Source organism: Diorhabda carinulata, chromosome 4, assembly GCF_026250575.1.
Source record: "Diorhabda carinulata isolate Delta chromosome 4, icDioCari1.1, whole genome shotgun sequence".
NCBI lineage: Eukaryota > Metazoa > Arthropoda > Insecta > Coleoptera > Chrysomelidae > Diorhabda > Diorhabda carinulata.
This window is the reverse complement of record NC_079463.1, coordinates 1,624,692-1,645,164: the sequence shown is the minus strand read 5'-3', so window position 1 is coordinate 1,645,164 and position 20,473 is coordinate 1,624,692. Positions and strand designations below refer to the sequence as shown.

Sequence of the window (20,473 nt, the reverse complement as noted above, 5' to 3'; positions counted from 1 at the left end):
GAATCAATGGAACAATCAATAGAACAATCAACGAATCAATAAAACAATTAACGAATCAATGGAACAATCAACGAATCAATAAAACAATTAACGAATCAATGGAACAACTAACGAATCAATGGAACAATCAACAAAACAAACAACGAATCAATCAAACAATTAACGAATAAATGGAACAATCAACGAAACAATTAACTAATCAATGAAACATTCAATAGAACAATCAACGAATCAATCAAATTAACAATTAACGAATCAATGAAACATTCAATAGAACAATCAACGAATCAATCAAATTAACAATTAACGAATCAATGGAACAATCAACAAAACAAACAACGAATCAATCAAACAATTAACGAATAAATGGAACAATCAACGAAACAATTAACTAATCAATGAAACATTCAATAGAACAATCAACGAATCAATCAAATTAACAATTAACGAATCAATGGAACAATCAACAAAACAAACAACGAATCAATCAAACAATTAACGAATAAATGGAACAATCAACGAAACAATTAACTAATCAATGAAACATTCAATAGAACAATCAACGAATCAATCAAATTAACAATTAACGAATCAATGGAACAATCAATAGAACAATCAACGAATCAATAAAACAATTAACGAATCTATAGAACAATCAACGAATCAATGGAACAATCAACTGAACAAACAACGAATCAATCAAACAATTAACGAATAAATGGAACAATCAACGAAACAATTAACTAATCAATGAAACATTCAATAGAACAATCAACGAATCAATCAAATGAACAATTAACGAATCTATAAACGAATTCTCTAGATAATCAAAGAATCATCAACGAATCAATTTTATGTGAGTTCGTAATTCAAATATTATTAATACTTGGTTTTTAAATGAATGTGCTACATAATTTGGGCGTTTACTTTATATCTATGAATCGAAATTAATCCATTGTATTTAATTCAGGGGAATGTGGTGGCCATGCAAATACACCTCCCCGACCAATCCACCTAATAGTGAAAATGTTACCAAGATGAATATTTAGGTTGTGAGGAAGGGCTCCATTTGCTAATGTCTGCAAATAAATGTCAAGTATGGGAATAAATAAAACCGTCTAGCGTGAAATCAGAGTACTTCAACGAGTCTTGCTGGATAATCCTCTACTTCCATGGCAAGCACTTTCTGGATGTACAAGAGGCGAAGAAGCTGTTCTTGGAGAACCTTAGGAATAGTTGTCGTCCTGAAATATGTAAAAATTAGTTTACTTGCTTTATTCAGTACACAATCTTCTGGCTGGAGTTACCGGAAGCCAAATCATACATCAAATTCACGTCATCTACTCTGTATATCATTCGAATAGATGAATATCCAATATTTTGCTAGATTTGATTTGATTATTGGCTCGGTTTCGTCGTCCATAACCAATCGACGAAAAATGTTGTCGATAACAGCGAAATCCGAATTTATATATTCGTGCGGTCAGCCAGGCAGAGATTACGAACAATCCAAACATATGTGCCCGCAGGGCGGCTCCCTCGACTAGATCAAATTTAAAACATCAAACAAAAATCCGTAGTCAGGGAATATTTATACATGCTACAGACTGTCGGGGTTGACGAAACTGCCTTTTTTTTTACCGCCTCCTTTTCAACGACGACGCATCAGTGGCAACAACTCGGAGGTGAAACTTTCTAGACGATCGGAGATGTTGAAGTTGTTATTAAATTCGAAAATTCATGTTTAGATACGAATGAAAAACGAGAAAACATCCGAATCAGATGATTTTTGATATATAGACACGTCAAAAAATATATTTTAACTTTATGTTATGGAAAAAGTTGTTTTATACAATCAGACGGAAAGACAGAAAAAAAAATATAATAAAATAATATTTCGATGGAAATACTCGCGGGAGCATCTGAAACGACTTGAAATTTGAAATTTCAATGCGACAGTTTATTAGAAACAAATTTGAGTAATTTTTTCCGTTGATAGTGTACAGAATGTTCGAAAATTATTTTATTCTAGTAGAGATAACAAAAATTATGAGATATTGAATCGATAAACGAATCCGCAAATGAATCAACGAATCAATCAACAGATTAACGAATCAATCAACAGATTAACAAATCAATTAAAAGTTGAACGAATCCATAAACGTAATAATCCACAGACCTTCCAAATGAATGAACGAAAAGATGAAAGAATCCATTTAAAGAATCAATCCTTCGACGAATCATCGAAACAATCAAAAGTTGAACGATTCCTTAAAATAGTTAATGAAATAATCAATGAATCCCTCAAACAATCATACAACAAATTTCTACAAACAATTCTCTTAACGAATTAACGAATCGATGACTAAATCCTCTAACGAATCAATAAAACATTCAACGAATCAATAAATAAATCAACGAATGGATTAACGGATTGTTCGACGAATCAATGGATTATTCAAGGATTTATTCATAGACGCCATTAATGATTTAATGAAAAATTCTATTAATAAATCAACGAATCAATCGGTGATCGAATCTCTTAGAGGATCAACGAATAAATCGTCAAATGAACGAATCGATATACGACAACTTTAACGAATTAATGAAACAATCAGTGAAGCATTGAAACAATCAACTAATGAATTACTGATGCATTCAACGAATCAATTATCAATGAAAGAATCGTCGGATCAATGAACGAATTATTTGGCAAGTTGACGAATCAATTCACGAATGAATGGAACAATCAAGAAAACAATTAACGGATCAATGGAACGAATCAATTACTGGACAAATCATCTCATCAACGGACGAATCCATCAACGAGTCGACAAATCAATCAACGAATGAACGAATCTATAAAAGAATACTCCAATAAATCAATGAAACAATCAACAAATCAATGGAACAATCAGAGAATCAATGAAACAATCAGAGAATCAATGAAACAATCAAGAAAACACTCAACAAATCAATGGAACAATCAACGAATCAATGGAACAATCGAAGAATCAATAAAACAATCGAAGAATCAATAAAACAATTAACGAATCAATGAAACAATCGAAGAATCAATAAATCAATTAACGAATCAATGAAACAATCAGAGAATCAATGAAACAATCAAGAAAACACTCAACAAATCAATGGAACAATCAACGAATCAATGGAACAATCGAAGAATCAATAAAATAATCGAAGAATCAATAAAACAATTTACGAATCAATGGAACAATCGAAGAATCAATAAAACAATTAACGAATAAATGAAACAATCAGAGAATCAATAAAACAATCAAGAAAACACTCAACAAATCAATGGAACAATCAACGAATCAATGGAACAATCAACGAATCAATGGAACAATCGAAGAATCAATAAAATAATCGAAGAATCAATAAAACAATTATCGAATAAATGAAACAATCAGAGAATCAATGAAACAATCAAGAAAACACTCAACAAATCAATGGAACAATCAACGAATCAATGGAACAATCAACGAATCAATGACACAATCGAAGAATCAATAAATCAATTAACGAATCAATGAAACAATCAGAGAATCAATGAAACAATCAAGAAAACACTCAACAAATCAATGGAACAATCAACGAATCAATGGAACAATCGAAGAATCAATAAAATAATCGAAGAATCAATAAAACAATTAACGAATCAATGGAACAATCGAAGAATCAATAAAACAATTAACGAATAAATGAAACAATCAGAGAATCAATAAAACAATCAAGAAAACACTCAACAAATCAATGGAACAATCAACGAATCAATGGAACAATCAACGAATCAATGGAACAATCGAAGAATCAATAAAATAATCGAAGAATCAATAAAACAATTATCGAATAAATGAAACAATCAGAGAATCAATGAAACAATCAAGAAAACACTCAACAAATCAATGGAACAATCAACGAATCAATGGAACAATCAACGAATCAATGGAACAATCGAAGAATCAATAAAACAATCGAAGAATCAATAAAACAATTAACGAATCAATGAAACAATCGAAGAATCAATAAAACAATTATCGAATAAATGAAACAATCAGAGAATCAATGAAACAATCAAGAAAACACTCAACAAATCAATGGAACAATCAACGAATCAATGGAACAATCGAAGAATCAATAAAATAATCGAAGAATCAATAAAACAATTTACGAATCAATGGAACAATCGAAGAATCAATAAAACAATTAACGAATAAATGAAACAATCAGAGAATCAATAAAACAATCAAGAAAACACTCAACAAATCAATGGAACAATCAACGAATCAATGGAACAATCAACGAATCAATGGAACAATCGAAGAATCAATAAAATAATCGAAGAATCAATAAAACAATTATCGAATAAATGAAACAATCAGAGAATCAATGAAACAATCAAGAAAACACTCAACAAATCAATGGAACAATCAACGAATCAATGGAACAATCAACGAATCAATGACACAATCGAAGAATCAATAAATCAATTAACGAATCAATGAAACAATCAGAGAATCAATGAAACAATCAAGAAAACACTCAACAAATCAATGGAACAATCAACGAATCAATGGAACAATCGAAGAATCAATAAAATAATCGAAGAATCAATAAAACAATTAACGAATCAATGGAACAATCGAAGAATCAATAAAACAATTAACGAATAAATGAAACAATCAGAGAATCAATAAAACAATCAAGAAAACACTCAACAAATCAATGGAACAATCAACGAATCAATGGAACAATCAACGAATCAATGGAACAATCGAAGAATCAATAAAATAATCGAAGAATCAATAAAACAATTATCGAATAAATGAAACAATCAGAGAATCAATGAAACAATCAAGAAAACACTCAACAAATCAATGGAACAATCAACGAATCAATGGAACAATCAACGAATCAATGACACAATCGAAGAATCAATAAATCAATTAACGAATCAATGAAACAATCAGAGAATCAATGAAACAATCAAGAAAACACTCAACAAATCAATGGAACAATCAACGAATCAATGGAACAATCGAAGAATCAATAAAATAATCGAAGAATCAATAAAACAATTAACGAATCAATGGAACAATCGAAGAATCAATAAAACAATTAACGAATAAATGAAACAATCAGAGAATCAATGAAACAATCAAGAAAACACTCAACAAATCAATGGAACAATCAACGAATCAATGGAACAATCGAAGAATCAATAAACCAATAAACGAATCAATGGAACAATCGAAGAATCAATGGAACAATCGAAGAATCAATAAATCAATTAACGAATCAATGAAACAATCAGAGAATCAATGAAACAATCAAGAAAACACTCAACAAATCAATGGAACAATCAACGAATCAATGGAACAATCGAAGAATCAATAAAATAATCGAAGAATCAATAAAACAATTAACGAATCAATGGAACAATCGAAGAATCAATAAAACAATTAACGAATAAATGAAACAATCAGAGAATCAATGAAACAATCAAGAAAACACTCAACAAATCAATGGAACAATCAACGAATCAATGGAACAATCGAAGAATCAATAAACCAATAAACGAATCAATGGAACAATCGAAGAATCAATGGAACAATCGAAGAATCAATGGAACAATCGAAGAATCAATAAATCAATTAACGAATCAATGAAACAATCAGAGAATCAATGAAACAATCAAGAAAACACTCAACAAATCAATGGAACAATCAACGAATCAATGGAACAATCGAAGAATCAATAAAATAATCGAAGAATCAATAAAACAATTAACGAATCAATGGAACAATCGAAGAATCAATAAAACAATTAACGAATAAATGAAACAATCAGAGAATCAATAAAACAATCAAGAAAACACTCAACAAATCAATGGAACAATCAACGAATCAATGGAACAATCAACGAATCAATGGAACAATCGAAGAATCAATAAAATAATCGAAGAATCAATAAAACAATTATCGAATAAATGAAACAATCAGAGAATCAATGAAACAATCAAGAAAACACTCAACAAATCAATGGAACAATCAACGAATCAATGGAACAATCAACGAATCAATGACACAATCGAAGAATCAATAAATCAATTAACGAATCAATGAAACAATCAGAGAATCAATGAAACAATCAAGAAAACACTCAACAAATCAATGGAACAATCAACGAATCAATGGAACAATCGAAGAATCAATAAAATAATCGAAGAATCAATAAAACAATTAACGAATCAATGGAACAATCGAAGAATCAATAAAACAATTAACGAATAAATGAAACAATCAGAGAATCAATGAAACAATCAAGAAAACACTCAACAAATCAATGGAACAATCAACGAATCAATGGAACAATCGAAGAATCAATAAACCAATAAACGAATCAATGGAACAATCGAAGAATCAATGGAACAATCGAAGAATCAATAAATCAATTAACGAATCAATGAAACAATCAGAGAATCAATGAAACAATCAAGAAAACACTCAACAAATCAATGGAACAATCAACGAATCAATGGAACAATCGAAGAATCAATAAAATAATCGAAGAATCAATAAAACAATTAACGAATCAATGGAACAATCGAAGAATCAATAAAACAATTAACGAATAAATGAAACAATCAGAGAATCAATGAAACAATCAAGAAAACACTCAACAAATCAATGGAACAATCAACGAATCAATGGAACAATCGAAGAATCAATAAAACAATTAACGAATCAATGGAACAATCGAAGAATCAATGGAACAATCGAAGAATCAATGGAACAGTCGAAGAATCAATAAAACAATCAACGAATCAATGAAACAATCAATGAAACAACCAACGAATCAATGGAACAATCAACGAATCAATGGAACAATCAAAGAATCAATAAAACAACCAACGAATCAATGGAACAATCAAAGAATCAATAAAACAATCAACGAATCAATGGCACAATCAACGAATTAATAACTGAAGCACCAAACGAATCAATTAACAATCTGATCAATGGACGAATCATCTAATTAACTGACGAATCCATCAACAAATGAACGAATTTATAAACGAATATGAACGAACGAAGTGCTCAATAAATTCAGATTACAACGAATATGTGCGTTAATTATGAGGCGTGGCGTTCGAAAAATGTTACTCGACAAATTTAAGGAAATACGGTCCTGTATTTCAACTTAGTTTAGTTTTTAGCCATCTGCAACAGATTTCGCAAATTATTTAGCTGTCTGAACGTGCGTACATTAATTGGATTTTTCTTTTGTAGCGAAGTTAAAGGAAAACGGATAAATTGTATTCCAAGCGATTTCGTTTCGTATCAAAGTTCCTGTAGGTAACGAAAAAAAAAAAAGAAAAAAGGAAAAAAAAGTATGATGAAGAATTTTCTAATTACAAGATCTTTTCTTTTATATACATTTGAATGTTCGGTAAACGAAACTGACTAATTATCAGCAGGATTTATTTTTCTCAAATTCGTCTCCCCAATAAGGGAAATGTAAGATGGGGTGACAATTAATTCAACCCTAACATATATATTACTTAGTAACCAAGGATTTCATCTTAAGCTACTAGTTTTTTATTTCTGATCTTCCAGTAAAAGTTTTCCTACTCTATCCGGTACCGACGTTTTTCCTTCTGATCCAGAGAACGTGCAGCTGTCGTTTCCGACCAGTTTGACTTCATTTTATCGTCCATTTCGACGAAAATGCTTTATTAAACTCTAATAGTACATTCGCTCCGGATACTACGTCTCTTTTGGCCATAGTTTCCTAATACTGTCTTCGTTTGTCTAATATTGAATCAGTACTGATTCTGGTGTGCAAATTTGAGCTACACCTCAGCTAATTTACCTATTTCTTTCTACTCAAACATCCTTTACTACTTTATAAGAGAGATAGACAGAGTCGGTTCATGCTAAAACTGCTAAAAGATAAAGTAAGAATATCGGTGTACCGTTTTGTATCTCTCTTCGATCTATTCTGATTGGATCGCCGTGACGTTGAAGTTTCGGGTGGTGGAAACGTCAAAGGCGGAGATTAACAAGCTTCGATTTGATTGGCGAGTAGATAAAAGGCGGGGATTAACAAGCTTCGATTTTATTGGCGAGTAGATAGATAGAGAGAGAAAGAGAGAGTTGTAAAGTGACGTTATTTCTTTTTGTTTCAATTTTTAATATATTGTCCATGGGATATTATTTAACGAGATGATAATGCGGGGCAATTACCCTAAATCTACACGTGACGCACTTAAAGTCATCCTATATCAAACAAAGTTTTCGCATTTTCCATTTCCGCGGTCAAAAGTTATTTCGTTTGGACTATATTTACAATGGTCTCTTATACACACCCATTAAGGGTAACTTAAATTAGATAGTCGACTGTTTTTGAGTCGACGTGAATACGTAGACAAACAAACTAATTTATAAACAGCTTTGGGGTAATTCATATATATATATATATATATATATATATATATATATATATATATATATATATATATATATATATATATATATATATCTTTGTGAAAACGACAGCAGTTTCCTTATGATATCGTATAAAATTGTTGTTTAATCAAAGTAGCGGATTAAATTTGGTATACGACTCGTACTACATCATAGAAAACGAATTGAAATTACGTTACGTCAAATGTCATTTGTCTATACGTCGAATGTCAGGTTAAAAACGTCAAATGTTGCACCTTGTTGGTTATCGAAGGGAATATTTCGACTGAAATTTGTACTTTTTATTTTATTGGCAACTTCGTCATAAGTTTTAGAAATATTGTTTCACAATAGGATTTATTTGAGCGTGCGAATCCGACTGTCACTACATCAACAAAGATTTATATCTAACCGTTGAACTGAAACTGATTTACTTGCACAACACGAGCTTTACAGAAAACCAACGGAGTCGACTTTATTCTCAGTGACATTTGGATAGTCTCGGATAAGACCTAACACGCCTTTTTAACTGTCCAATAAAAACTAAAAAAAAAAAAAAAGAAAAAAACGAGAAATTTCATATTTTTGATATACATTTACGTGCAACTCGATCACAACTTTTTCTAGAAGCGTCTATCGAATATTATGACAGTTAAACAATGTTGCCATATTTGGAAACTAGTATATAGGTTAGGTAAATTGAAAAAATGAGGTTATGTTGATAAAATTTCATTCGAAAAACGTTGTATTCGCATAAAACCTCTTCACCATCGAGAAAGATAAATATTAATGCCAACTTTGAAGCTGAGATAAACTCAAAATATCTATTTGTATGTTTATTACAGTAGAATGAACATCATTAAGGTTCATCTAACGTATCTCGACGGTGATTGACTCGATCGATATTTACGTAAGCTTTCCTGGATATACGTCTCTTTTCAAACAAGAAATATTTATTGATTAACTGCTTCAATTATCATACAAAGTGCGAGGGAAAATTATTGAATCCGTAACTTCTCGATATAAACTTTGTACAATGTTTTTACACTTATTTATCCGTATACAAGGTCCTAGAGGTTCTTAGTTTGATCTTGAGATGGCGGTAGTTGCCTGGAAAGTACCAGGAATGTCTCGAGTTTGAAGATGCCACATCAGTGTCTTGAAGATCGAGTGTTTGGGAATGTTTTACATAAATAAAGCCGTTTTATAACCACGGATGAAACGTGGGTCCATTATTAAACAACCGAAACAAAATAATAATGAAAACAATGGACTGAAAAGGGAGAAACAGTCCCAAAAAGGAAAAGACCGTTCCATATCGAAGCAAGGTCATGGCGTTGGTTTGTTTGGATACTCGTGGAAGAATTTTCTATCTATTTATCTTGAAAAAAGGAAAAACAACGTTTGAGCTAAGAAATCAAGCAAAAACGGCCGTTTGATTGGTACCTCAAGCAACCTATACGCCAGATTTAGCCCCCATCGGATTATTTTATACGAAATGGCTCGGGGATCAAAGATTTTCCATCGATGAAGAGGTTATTATATAAATTTCTATGTATATTTCGAACGTTAAATCAAAAACTAGTCATTCGGGATATATTTTCATTGTATATTTTTTCGTTGCAGATGTACCGGACGATGATCCTGTTCTCGCTTTGGAAAAGGATGTGCTGGAAGTCGGTCATATTTTGAAAGGAAACTGCACGTCGCCACCTTCATATCCTTCGGCGAATATAACATGGCTTCTGAACGGGAAAAAGGTACGAAATAATATGTTGGTTAAACAACACAAGAAAACCAATCTAGTATCAACACTCACCAATTAAGTAAGATCTATAAAAGTTATCGAATTGTTTTAGCAATAGTTTGCTAAAAGTCTCTGAAGATGGTAATTTGGTTACCGAAACCCGTCGATTTATGCGATTTTTCTCCAACGATAATTAAGTATACAGAATGTCCATTTATCAATTGATAAAAATGCTTATAGTCCGGTCAATTTAGACCTGAAAATAGTTTGAAAAATCTTAGGTGCGATATCAAAGTTAGTCGGTATCAAAGTTCAAAATGTTTTTGGTATTACATGTCCTGTCTCCTTTTATCCATTTTTTCACTCTTTCCGATCCTATGAAACTTGATTCATGGGCTATTAGCCAAATTTTCCTTGTCTTTTATCTTTTTACTTCTACAACTTTTCTTATCAGACTTTTTGAAGTTTTTCCAAAATCACTTCATTTATTATCTTATCTATCTTCAATTTCTTCAGTTGCTTCATCTATTCTGCTATTATACAGATCCGTATCTACATTTTTAAACTATATAATTTTATGTTTAGTAAGATCTATAAAAGTTATCGAATGGTTTTAGGAATAGTTTGTCAAAAGTTGGGTTAAAACAATAAAATTCGATGGTCTGTAGTTCGAAAATCGATTATCGTTCTTCAGTTAACCGAATAAACATTGTAAACTGATTTTTTTTAATGAAACACCCTCTATATATATACGTAAATAAAATTACGATTGTTCAACTAAACTTTGGCTTACATAGTCGAAGTTTCACGACGAAAGTCGAGGTTAACGATCCGATTCATTTGTTTATTGAGAGAAAATGGCTGCCTTGTAGCTGTCACAATCATAACCTCAATTTTTTTGTATCCGAAAATATATAGAGTGATCCTCGTATAGTTTATAGTTTATACAGTTTTTATTGTTTAAGTAATGACACGAAAAACGAGGGGATGTATTTGAAAAAATAAATTCGGGCAACATTGTAAGTTTCGTATACAATCCAGATCCGTATCTTTATTTTTAAACTATACAAAAATGTCGTTTTCTAATTTTTTCGGTTTAATTTGTTTTTTGTTGTGTATATAGTCCAATGAATAAAATTTTGTAGAAAAATTCATAATCTATTAGGCTAGAAAGGTTTGGAATGGATAGTAACTTTTATTTTTTAAAAAAGAACGTTCGAAAGGGTTTAAAATGGTACCAGTCAAAAAATACTGTGTACTTTGAAAGGTTATAGCCCGGTTAATTTTGAAGGTGAGAAAAAAATAATGGAAACAATATTTTTATTAAAAAAAGTACTAACTTTTTGTTCCTTAGCAGTTTTATCGTATCTTTGATATTTTTCAAGTTATTTTTAATAAAAGATAATTTTTTTAAAAAAGTTAATTGATTTCTCTATTATAACCATAATTTTGTCCTGAATCAAACTTTCTAAACAATTCAAACTTCTTGATTTTATTGATTGTATTGAATTAAAACGATTTGCAAATTTATAACATCCTATTTCAATTAGGGTGGCAATATCAAGGGTAGATATGATGTTTTTTTCTATAAAATGAAGGGATTCCATCTTATTTTCGTCATAACTTCCTTATTTTATGTAATAAAAAAACGTTTAAAGCCTCGTTTTGAAGGTTTTTAAAATTTCTTTAAAAAAGATTCAGTACATTTTTTTCGTAAAATTGACCGTTTTCTACTTATTTAATTTTTTGATTTTTCAAAATCTTTCGTTAACTAAATAAGCTCCATATTTAATAAATCATAACTCGGTTGATATTAGGTCTATAATTAAAAGAAAAAAACGATTATTTTAATTTTTTTAAAAGCTACATTTAACCTCTCTACAGTTTTTTCGATAAAATTTGTGTTACTTGTGGAAAATCACACTTTTTTCAAAATTTCAATCACGTATAACTCAAAACGTCTACAAAAAAACTTCGTAGACTAATTTATGCTTAAAATTATTTTTCTTATCGATTTTTTCGGTAAATTTTAAAAATCTCAGGTAAAACCCTTTATTCACCGTACTAATTCAACATCCAGGATGTTTTCTAAAACAAAACGTCGACGCAAAACTTGTTTTATCACAAGTTATTGACGAAACAGCCTTGAAAGGACGATAAACCTTCTGGTATCACTCCACGTCCTTTCATCACGCTAAAATGAATAAAATTATTCAGAACAACTTTCCATCAGTACAAGTGGAGACGAGGAAAAATATTGAAACAGAAAAAAAAAACTAACAACGGAAATTTCATTGGTTTAATACGTTTAAAAAGATCTACTTCGAGTCGAATATGATTTGAATAAAGGAAAGGAGCAAATGGAAAATATTACCGAGCGCAGTCCTTATATATCCTTAAACCAATAAGGAAAATTGATTTTTTTTCCTTTTATAATGGAAAACGTTGAATAATTCTAATCAGATCGATAAAATACCCACTATAGGGTGGAGTACAACAACTAGTTTATTAAAAGACACTTTAAAGAGTCGTCCTGTAAAATTACATATACAGGGTGTCGCATTTAAGTCCATATTTCAGTTCAAATCAAATATTTTAATTCTTTTAGAACCGCCTCCTCATTTTTAGGGTCGGAAATCCAAATTTTGTAATCACAACATCACCCTGTATATATATGAATGTATAAACGCGCTATATAAAGCTGGAAAATATCTAATATTATAACTAATTAAAAAAGTACAGATCAAATAATAATTTACAATAACTTTGTATAAAAAATCGTTTTAATTAGACTTAATTATAATTGGATTAACTTTTTTGTTTTCACTGACATTCTTTTGTGTATCTTCGTGAAAGACTCTTAAAAAATTTCCGGATTCTATTGGAAAATTGCAGAGAAAAGATTGAGCGAAAAAAAAATCATAGAAAACTTCGAGAGAAGTAGTTTTGATATGGATTTAGACAAAGTTACAAATCCACGAAAACTGCTTTATAATTATCTCAATTCTATTCTTACTGGCGAATTATTTACTTAACAAGAACGAAAGTTTTCATTCTGACGATTAAGAGCTTCATTAAGAAGCTATTCTGAAAATTTGAGTTCTATATAACGAAACTTACGACTCAATTTTCAAGTATAGTTGGTTAGGTACTTGAATTTTGAGATATGGCAACACCGATTGAAATTTTTAATAGTTAACGTACTCTTGTATATTAATTTAGTTATTTTTATGTTTGTTTTTTAGTTTTTACGAGCTTTTTTTCTATAATTTGTAACAATTTTTTCACAATAAAGCGTTCGGGTGTTCGAAAACAATTAAGGAAACCGACCACGTCAAAATGACCTTTCAAAAATAATTTTTTCGATCAAACATTTTACAATTATAGTAATAATAAAATCAAATCGATATTATATGGAAATATGAAGAAAATGTTTATAAAACTGTTGGTGTTTACGACTTTCGAAAAGTGAAAATGGCGGCTGCGTAAACTGTATCTCTCAACGCACGCGCAAATAAATTTTCGAAGTTTTGACGTCTTCTGTGTGTCCAATCTAACCTAACCTAACTCAACCTAACCTATTCACATTGTGACAACACCCATACACAATTTAAACGTGTCATAACTAATTAAGACTAGAACTACAATTGATTCATTTTCTTTTAGAATTTTTCTTTTTATTTATAAGAAACGAAAATTTGAAGCAGTCGTGGCAGCTATATGTGAAATTGAAGTGGAAAATACAGTTAAATAGTGAAAATCGTTTGCCCTAGGGTCGTTCACATACATGGGACATTGCAGCAATTATATGACTACCTTAAACCTTCCGAACAATCCATACATCGCCAGTTCAAGCTAAAAAATTGATTTCTACAAACAATCCAAGCAGAATCCTTAGCAAAAATAAGAAAATCTTGTGATTCTGGTGGAATTTTGAAGACCAAATAATGATTTTACTGAGGATTTATTTAATAAACTCTATATTCGTCATATTCTTTCACAACTTTGTCATAATCAGCATCTATTATTCAAATTTGGATTCTTTCTAATCCAGACCAAATATTGCTTCCTGGGGAAGCTAAAAAATTGATTTCTACAAACAATCCAAGCAGAATCCTTAGCAAAAATAGGAAAATCTTGTGATTCTGGTGGAATTTTGAAGACCAAATAATGATTTTACTGAGGATTTATTTAATAAACTCTATATTCGTCATATTTTTTCACAACTTTGTCATAATCAGCATCTATTATTCAAAATTGGATTATTTCCAATCGAGACCAAATATTGCTTCCTGGGGAAGCTAAAAAATTGATTTCTACAAACAATCCAAGCAGAATCCTTAGCAAAAATAGGAAAATCTTGTGATTCTGGTGGAATTTTGAAGACCAAATAATGATTTTACTGAGGATTTATTTAATAAACTCTATATTCGTCGTATTCTTTCACAACTTTGTCATAATCAGCATCTATTATTCAAATTTGGATTATTTCCAATCGAGACCAAATATTGCTTCCTGGGGAAGCTAAAAAATTGATTTCTACAAACAATCCAAGCAGAATCCTTAGCAAAAATAAGAAAATCTTGTGATTCTGGTGGAATTTTGAAGACCAAATAATGATTTTACTGAGGATTCATTTAATAAACTCTATATTCGTCATATTCTTTCACAACTTTGTCATAATCAGCATCTATTATTCAAAATTGGATTATTTCCAATCGAGACCAAATATTGCTTCCTGGGGAAGCTAAAAAATTGATTTCTACAAACAATCAAAGCAGAATCCTTAGCAAAAATAAGAAAATCTTGTGATTCTGGTGGAATTTTGAAGACCAAATAATGATTTTACTGAGGATTTATTTAATAAACTCTATATTCGTCATATTCTTTCACAACTTTGTCATAATCAGCATCTATTATTCAAATTTGGATTATTTCCAATCGAGACCAAATATTGCTTCCTGGGGAAGCTAAAAAATTGATTTCTACAAACAATCCAAGCAGAATCCTTAGCAAAAATAGGAAAATCTTGTGATTCTGGTGGAATTTTGAAGACCAAATAATGATTTTACTGAGGATTTATTTAATAAACTCTATATTCGTCATATTTTTTCACAACTTTGTCATAATCAGCATCTATTATTCAAAATTGGATTATTTCCAATCGAGACCAAATATTGCTTCCTGGGGCAGCTAAAAAATTGATTTCTACAAACAATCCAAGCAGAATCCTTAGCAAAAATAGGAAAATCTTGTGATTCTGGTGGAATTTTGAAGACCAAATAATGATTTTACTGAGGATTTATTTAATAAACTCTATATTCGTCATATTTTTTCACAACTTTGTCATAATCAGCATCTATTATTCAAAATTGGATTATTCCCAATCGAGACCAAATATTGCTTCCTGGGGAAGCTAAAAAATTGATTTCTACAAACAATCCAAGCAGAATCCTTAGCAAAAATAAGAAAATCTTGTGATTCTGGTGGAATTTTGAAGACCAAATAATGATTTTACTGAGGATTTATTTATTAAACTCTATATTCGTCATATTTTTTCACAACTTTGTCATAATCAGCATCTATTATTCAAAATTGGATTATTTCCAATCGAGACCAAATATTGCTTCCTGGGGAAGCTAAAAAATTGATTTCTACAAACAATCCAAGCAGAATCCTTAGCAAAAATAGGAAAATCTTGTGATTCTGGTGGAATTTTGAAGACCAAATAATGATTTTACTGAGGATTTATTTAATAAACTCTATATTCGTCATATTTTTTCACAACTTTGTCATAATCAGCATCTATTATTCAAAATTGGATTATTTCCAATCGAGACCAAATATTGCTTCCTGGGGAAGCTAAAAAATTGATTTCTACAAACAATCCAAGCAGAATCCTTAGCAAAAATAGGAAAATCTTGTGATTCTGGTGGAATTTTGAAGACCAAATAATGATTTTACTGAGGATTTATTTAATAAACTCTATATTCGTCATATTTTTTCACAACTTTGTCATAATCAGCATCTATTATTCAAAATTGGATTATTTCCAATCGAGACCAAATATTGCTTCCTGGGGAAGCTAAAAAATTGATTTCTACAAACAATCCAAGCAGAATCCTTAGCAAAAATAGGAAAATCTTGTGATTCTGGTGGAATTTTGAAGACCAAATAATGATTTTACTGAGGATTTATTTAATAAACTCTATATTCGTCATATTTTTTCACAACTTTGTCATAATCAGCATCTATTATTCAAAATTGGATTATTTCCAATCGAGACCAAATATTGCTTCCTGGGGAAGCTAAAAAATTGATTTCTACAAACAATCCAAGCAGAATCCTTAGCAAAAATAGGAAAATCTTGTGATTCTGGTGGAATTTTGAAGACCAAATAATGATTTTACTGAGGATTTATTTAATAAACTCTATATTCGTCATATTTTTTCACAACTTTGTCATAATCAGCATCTATTATTCAAAATTGGATTATTTCCAATCGAGACCAAATATTGCTTCCTGGGGAAGCTAAAAAATTGATTTCTACAAACAATCCAAGCAGAATCCTTAGCAAAAATAGGAAAATCTTGTGATTCTGGTGGAATTTTGAAGACCAAATAATGATTTTACTGAGGATTTATTTAATAAACTCTATATTCGTCATATTCTTTCACAACTTTGTCATAATCAGCATCTATTATTCAAAATTGGATTATTTCCAATCGAGACCAAATATTGCTTCCTGGGGAAGCTAAAAAATTGATTTCTACAAACAATCCAAGCAGAATCCTTAGCAAAAATAGGAAAATCTTGTGATTCTGGTGGAATTTTGAAGACCAAATAATGATTTTACTGAGGATTTATTTAATAAACTCTATATTCGTCATATTCTTTCACAACTTTGTCATAATCAGCATCTATTATTCAAAATTGGATTATTTCCAATCGAGACCAAATATTGCTTCCTGGGGAAGCTAAAAAATTGATTTCTACAAACAATCCAAGCAGAATCCTTAGCAAAAATAGGAAAATCTTGTGATTCTGGTGGAATTTTGAAGACCAAATAATGATTTTACTGAGGATTTATTTAATAAACTCTATATTCGTCATATTCTTTCACAACTTTGTCATAATCAGCATCTATTATTCAAAATTGGATTATTTCCAATCGAGACCAAATATTGCTTCCTGGGGAAGCTAAAAAATTGATTTCTACAAACAATCCAAGCAGAATCCTTAGCAAAAATAGGAAAATCTTGTGATTCTGGTGGAATTTTGAAGACCAAATAATGATTTTACTGAGGATTTATTTAATAAACTCTATATTCGTCATATTCTTTCACAACTTTGTCATAATCAGCATCTATTATTCAAAATTGGATTATTTCCAATCGAGACCAAATATTGCTTCCTGGGGAAGCTAAAAAATTGATTTCTACAAACAATCCAAGCAGAATCCTTAGCAAAAATAGGAAAATCTTGTGATTCTGGTGGAATTTTGAAGACCAAATAATGATTTTACTGAGGATTTATTTAATAAACTCTATATTCGTCATATTCTTTCACAACTTTGTCATAATCAGCATCTATTATTCAAAATTGGATTATTTCCAATCGAGACCAAATATTGCTTCCTGGGGAAGCTAAAAAATTGATTTCTACAAACAATCCAAGCAGAATCCTTAGCAAAAATAGGAAAATCTTGTGATTCTGGTGGAATTTTGAAGACCAAATAATGATTTTACTGAGGATTTATTTAATAAACTCTATATTCGTCATATTCTTTCACAACTTTGTCATAATCAGCATCTATTATTCAAAATTGGATTATTTCCAATCGAGACCAAATATTGCTTCCTGGGGAAGCTAAAAAATTGATTTCTACAAACAATCCAAGCAGAATCCTTAGCAAAAATAGGAAAATCTTGTGATTCTGGTGGAATTTTGAAGACCAAATAATGATTTTACTGAGGATTTATTTAATAAACTCTATATTCGTCATATTCTTTCACAACTTTGTCATAATCAGCATCTATTATTCAAAATTGGATTATTTCCAATCGAGACCAAATATTGCTTCCTGGGGAAGCTAAAAAATTGATTTCTACAAACAATCCAAGCAGAATCCTTAGCAAAAATAGGAAAATCTTGTGATTCTGGTGGAATTTTGAAGACCAAATAATGATTTTACTGAGGATTTATTTAATAAACTCTATATTCGTCATATTTTTTCACAACTTTGTCATAATCAGCATCTATTATTCAAAATTGGATTATTTCCAATCGAGACCAAATATCGCTTCCTGGGGAACAGTTTCAAGCCGAGGACTTGTCCAAATAGAAGTCGAAATGATATTTTTGATATTTCTGTACAAAACACAATGTTGTTTAAATATGAAACGTATTCAAATGAATTACATCATAAATAAAAAAAGTGGAAGAATGTTAATTTACCGAAACATCATCAAGTTGTGCTGCAACAATTTGGAATCTTCATACAGCGAACCAAATAGACTCTATTCTTTATGTTAATTGGTTTAAAACTACTTGTTTAACTCGATTATATATGTATATAGACCACTACGATTTTTTCCCATTTTAATTTCTTGTAAAACTCAAACAGCGAATATCCTCGGAGACCCATTTAGAAAATGAACGAGTAAATTTAAAATAGACCAGAAAGATAAAGGAAAAAAGCTTCGAAAGCACCACTACACTCAACTACAATAATGCAAATGGAAAAAACATAAAATGATAGTTATCTTTTGTTGATAGTAAATTTTGTTAAAATATTAAACGTACTGTTGAAAAATTGGTAACGATGAGGAAGACCAATCAACAAGATTTAATGTAGAGGACTTAACATCCCTGGAATCGTCTCAAATGATGTTCTGGAACTGTAGAAAGGAATCAGAACAATCAACGTACAAAATCATTTCTTTGGTAGTTTAATTAGCACCATCTCCAATAGATGTGGAGTACTACAGCTTGCCTTCTACATCCCAACGTCTGATTAACACCAGTATCTATGATTTTTTCTATATAATATGGTAGAGGTCTTTTCCCTGCAGATCAGAAAGTTGCCCGTACCAAAAAAAAGCAAAAAGACAGTGCCAAGGTCATGGAGAAAGTTTGTTTAGTAGCTTTCCCAAATATCGATCTATCCAAGTTTCAATCGATGGACAAACCTCGGAAAAGTTTGAAGACAACGCTTGTTTTTAACGATCTTCCGGAAAAATCTAAAAACTCGGTTGTATAATGATGTAGTTGCTCGAATTAACCGCCTCAATAAACTTTTCTACCACCCAAAACCGTGGGAAGCAACCACCACCATCAATATCGATTCTGGAATGGAATCTGATTGAGTTTAAACACCCAGGCTGCTAATTTTATCATTTGGTTCTATCTGGACATGAGATTTCGCCGAAAATTAGCTTGTTGGGTATCGAGGTTGGAAGTTGTGATCAATTTAGCAAAAACAGCTTCGTAAAAACTCGGATCAAAAAGCTGTTTACCTTCTAATCCTGTATAAGGCCCAGGCTGGCACTTTTTGAGCTCGGATCCCAAGAGTATCCTGAGGATGCTCTATTCAATACATAAGCGATGCAGAGTTGATCAGAAACCAGGATATCTTAGAAAATAGAAGAAAAGTCGTCGATCTGATTCTGTTTTGCGGAAAATGCTTTCCCGAGGTGTCTAACTTGGACCTGCAGATAACCAGAATAATTTATATAATAATCCTTAGATACCAAGACAGAATCCTAGTGATGATATTCCAGATCAAGCATTTATGGTGGTTATCATCTTTAAGCAGATAAATTAGGAATTAAATCGCAACTTTTCATGTTGAATAATCTTCTAAATTTGATAATCTTCAGTTGGGAGTGTTTTTAATGAGGGAAAATCATCGAAATATATAAAAACCAACACGCGTTCGTAAGATATATATTTTGAGGTGTGCCTGAAAAATCCCGTGTCTCGATTCGGAATCGCAAACTTCGGCAATATTCATTAGTTAATTCCTCCAACAACTTCCATCTGAAAAAAGGTCGCAAGAAAAAAAAGAAGCCGATTCTCGCGGGAGTCGAAAACTTCTGTAAATTCGACTTTCTACCAATTTGTTTTCTCTCGCAAACCTATTGAAAAAATACCTTTCAGTAAATAACCTAAAACTTTGACAATCAATAGCGAACTTTAAAACTTTGTTACAGATAAATGAGCGGTACCTGAA

The 20,473-nt window shown here is 30.8% G+C and overlaps 1 protein-coding gene across 1 annotated transcript in view; it reads left to right on the top strand.

Moving 5' to 3' along the window:
- Positions 1 to 20,473, top strand: part of LOC130892870 (uncharacterized) — a 113,854-nt gene that overhangs the window by 59,003 nt on the left and 34,378 nt on the right. The window contains exon 4 of the mRNA XM_057798553.1: positions 10,119 to 10,252. Coding sequence (XP_057654536.1) covers positions 10,119 to 10,252 — 134 coding nt within the window. The remainder of the gene's footprint in view (positions 1 to 10,118; positions 10,253 to 20,473) is intronic.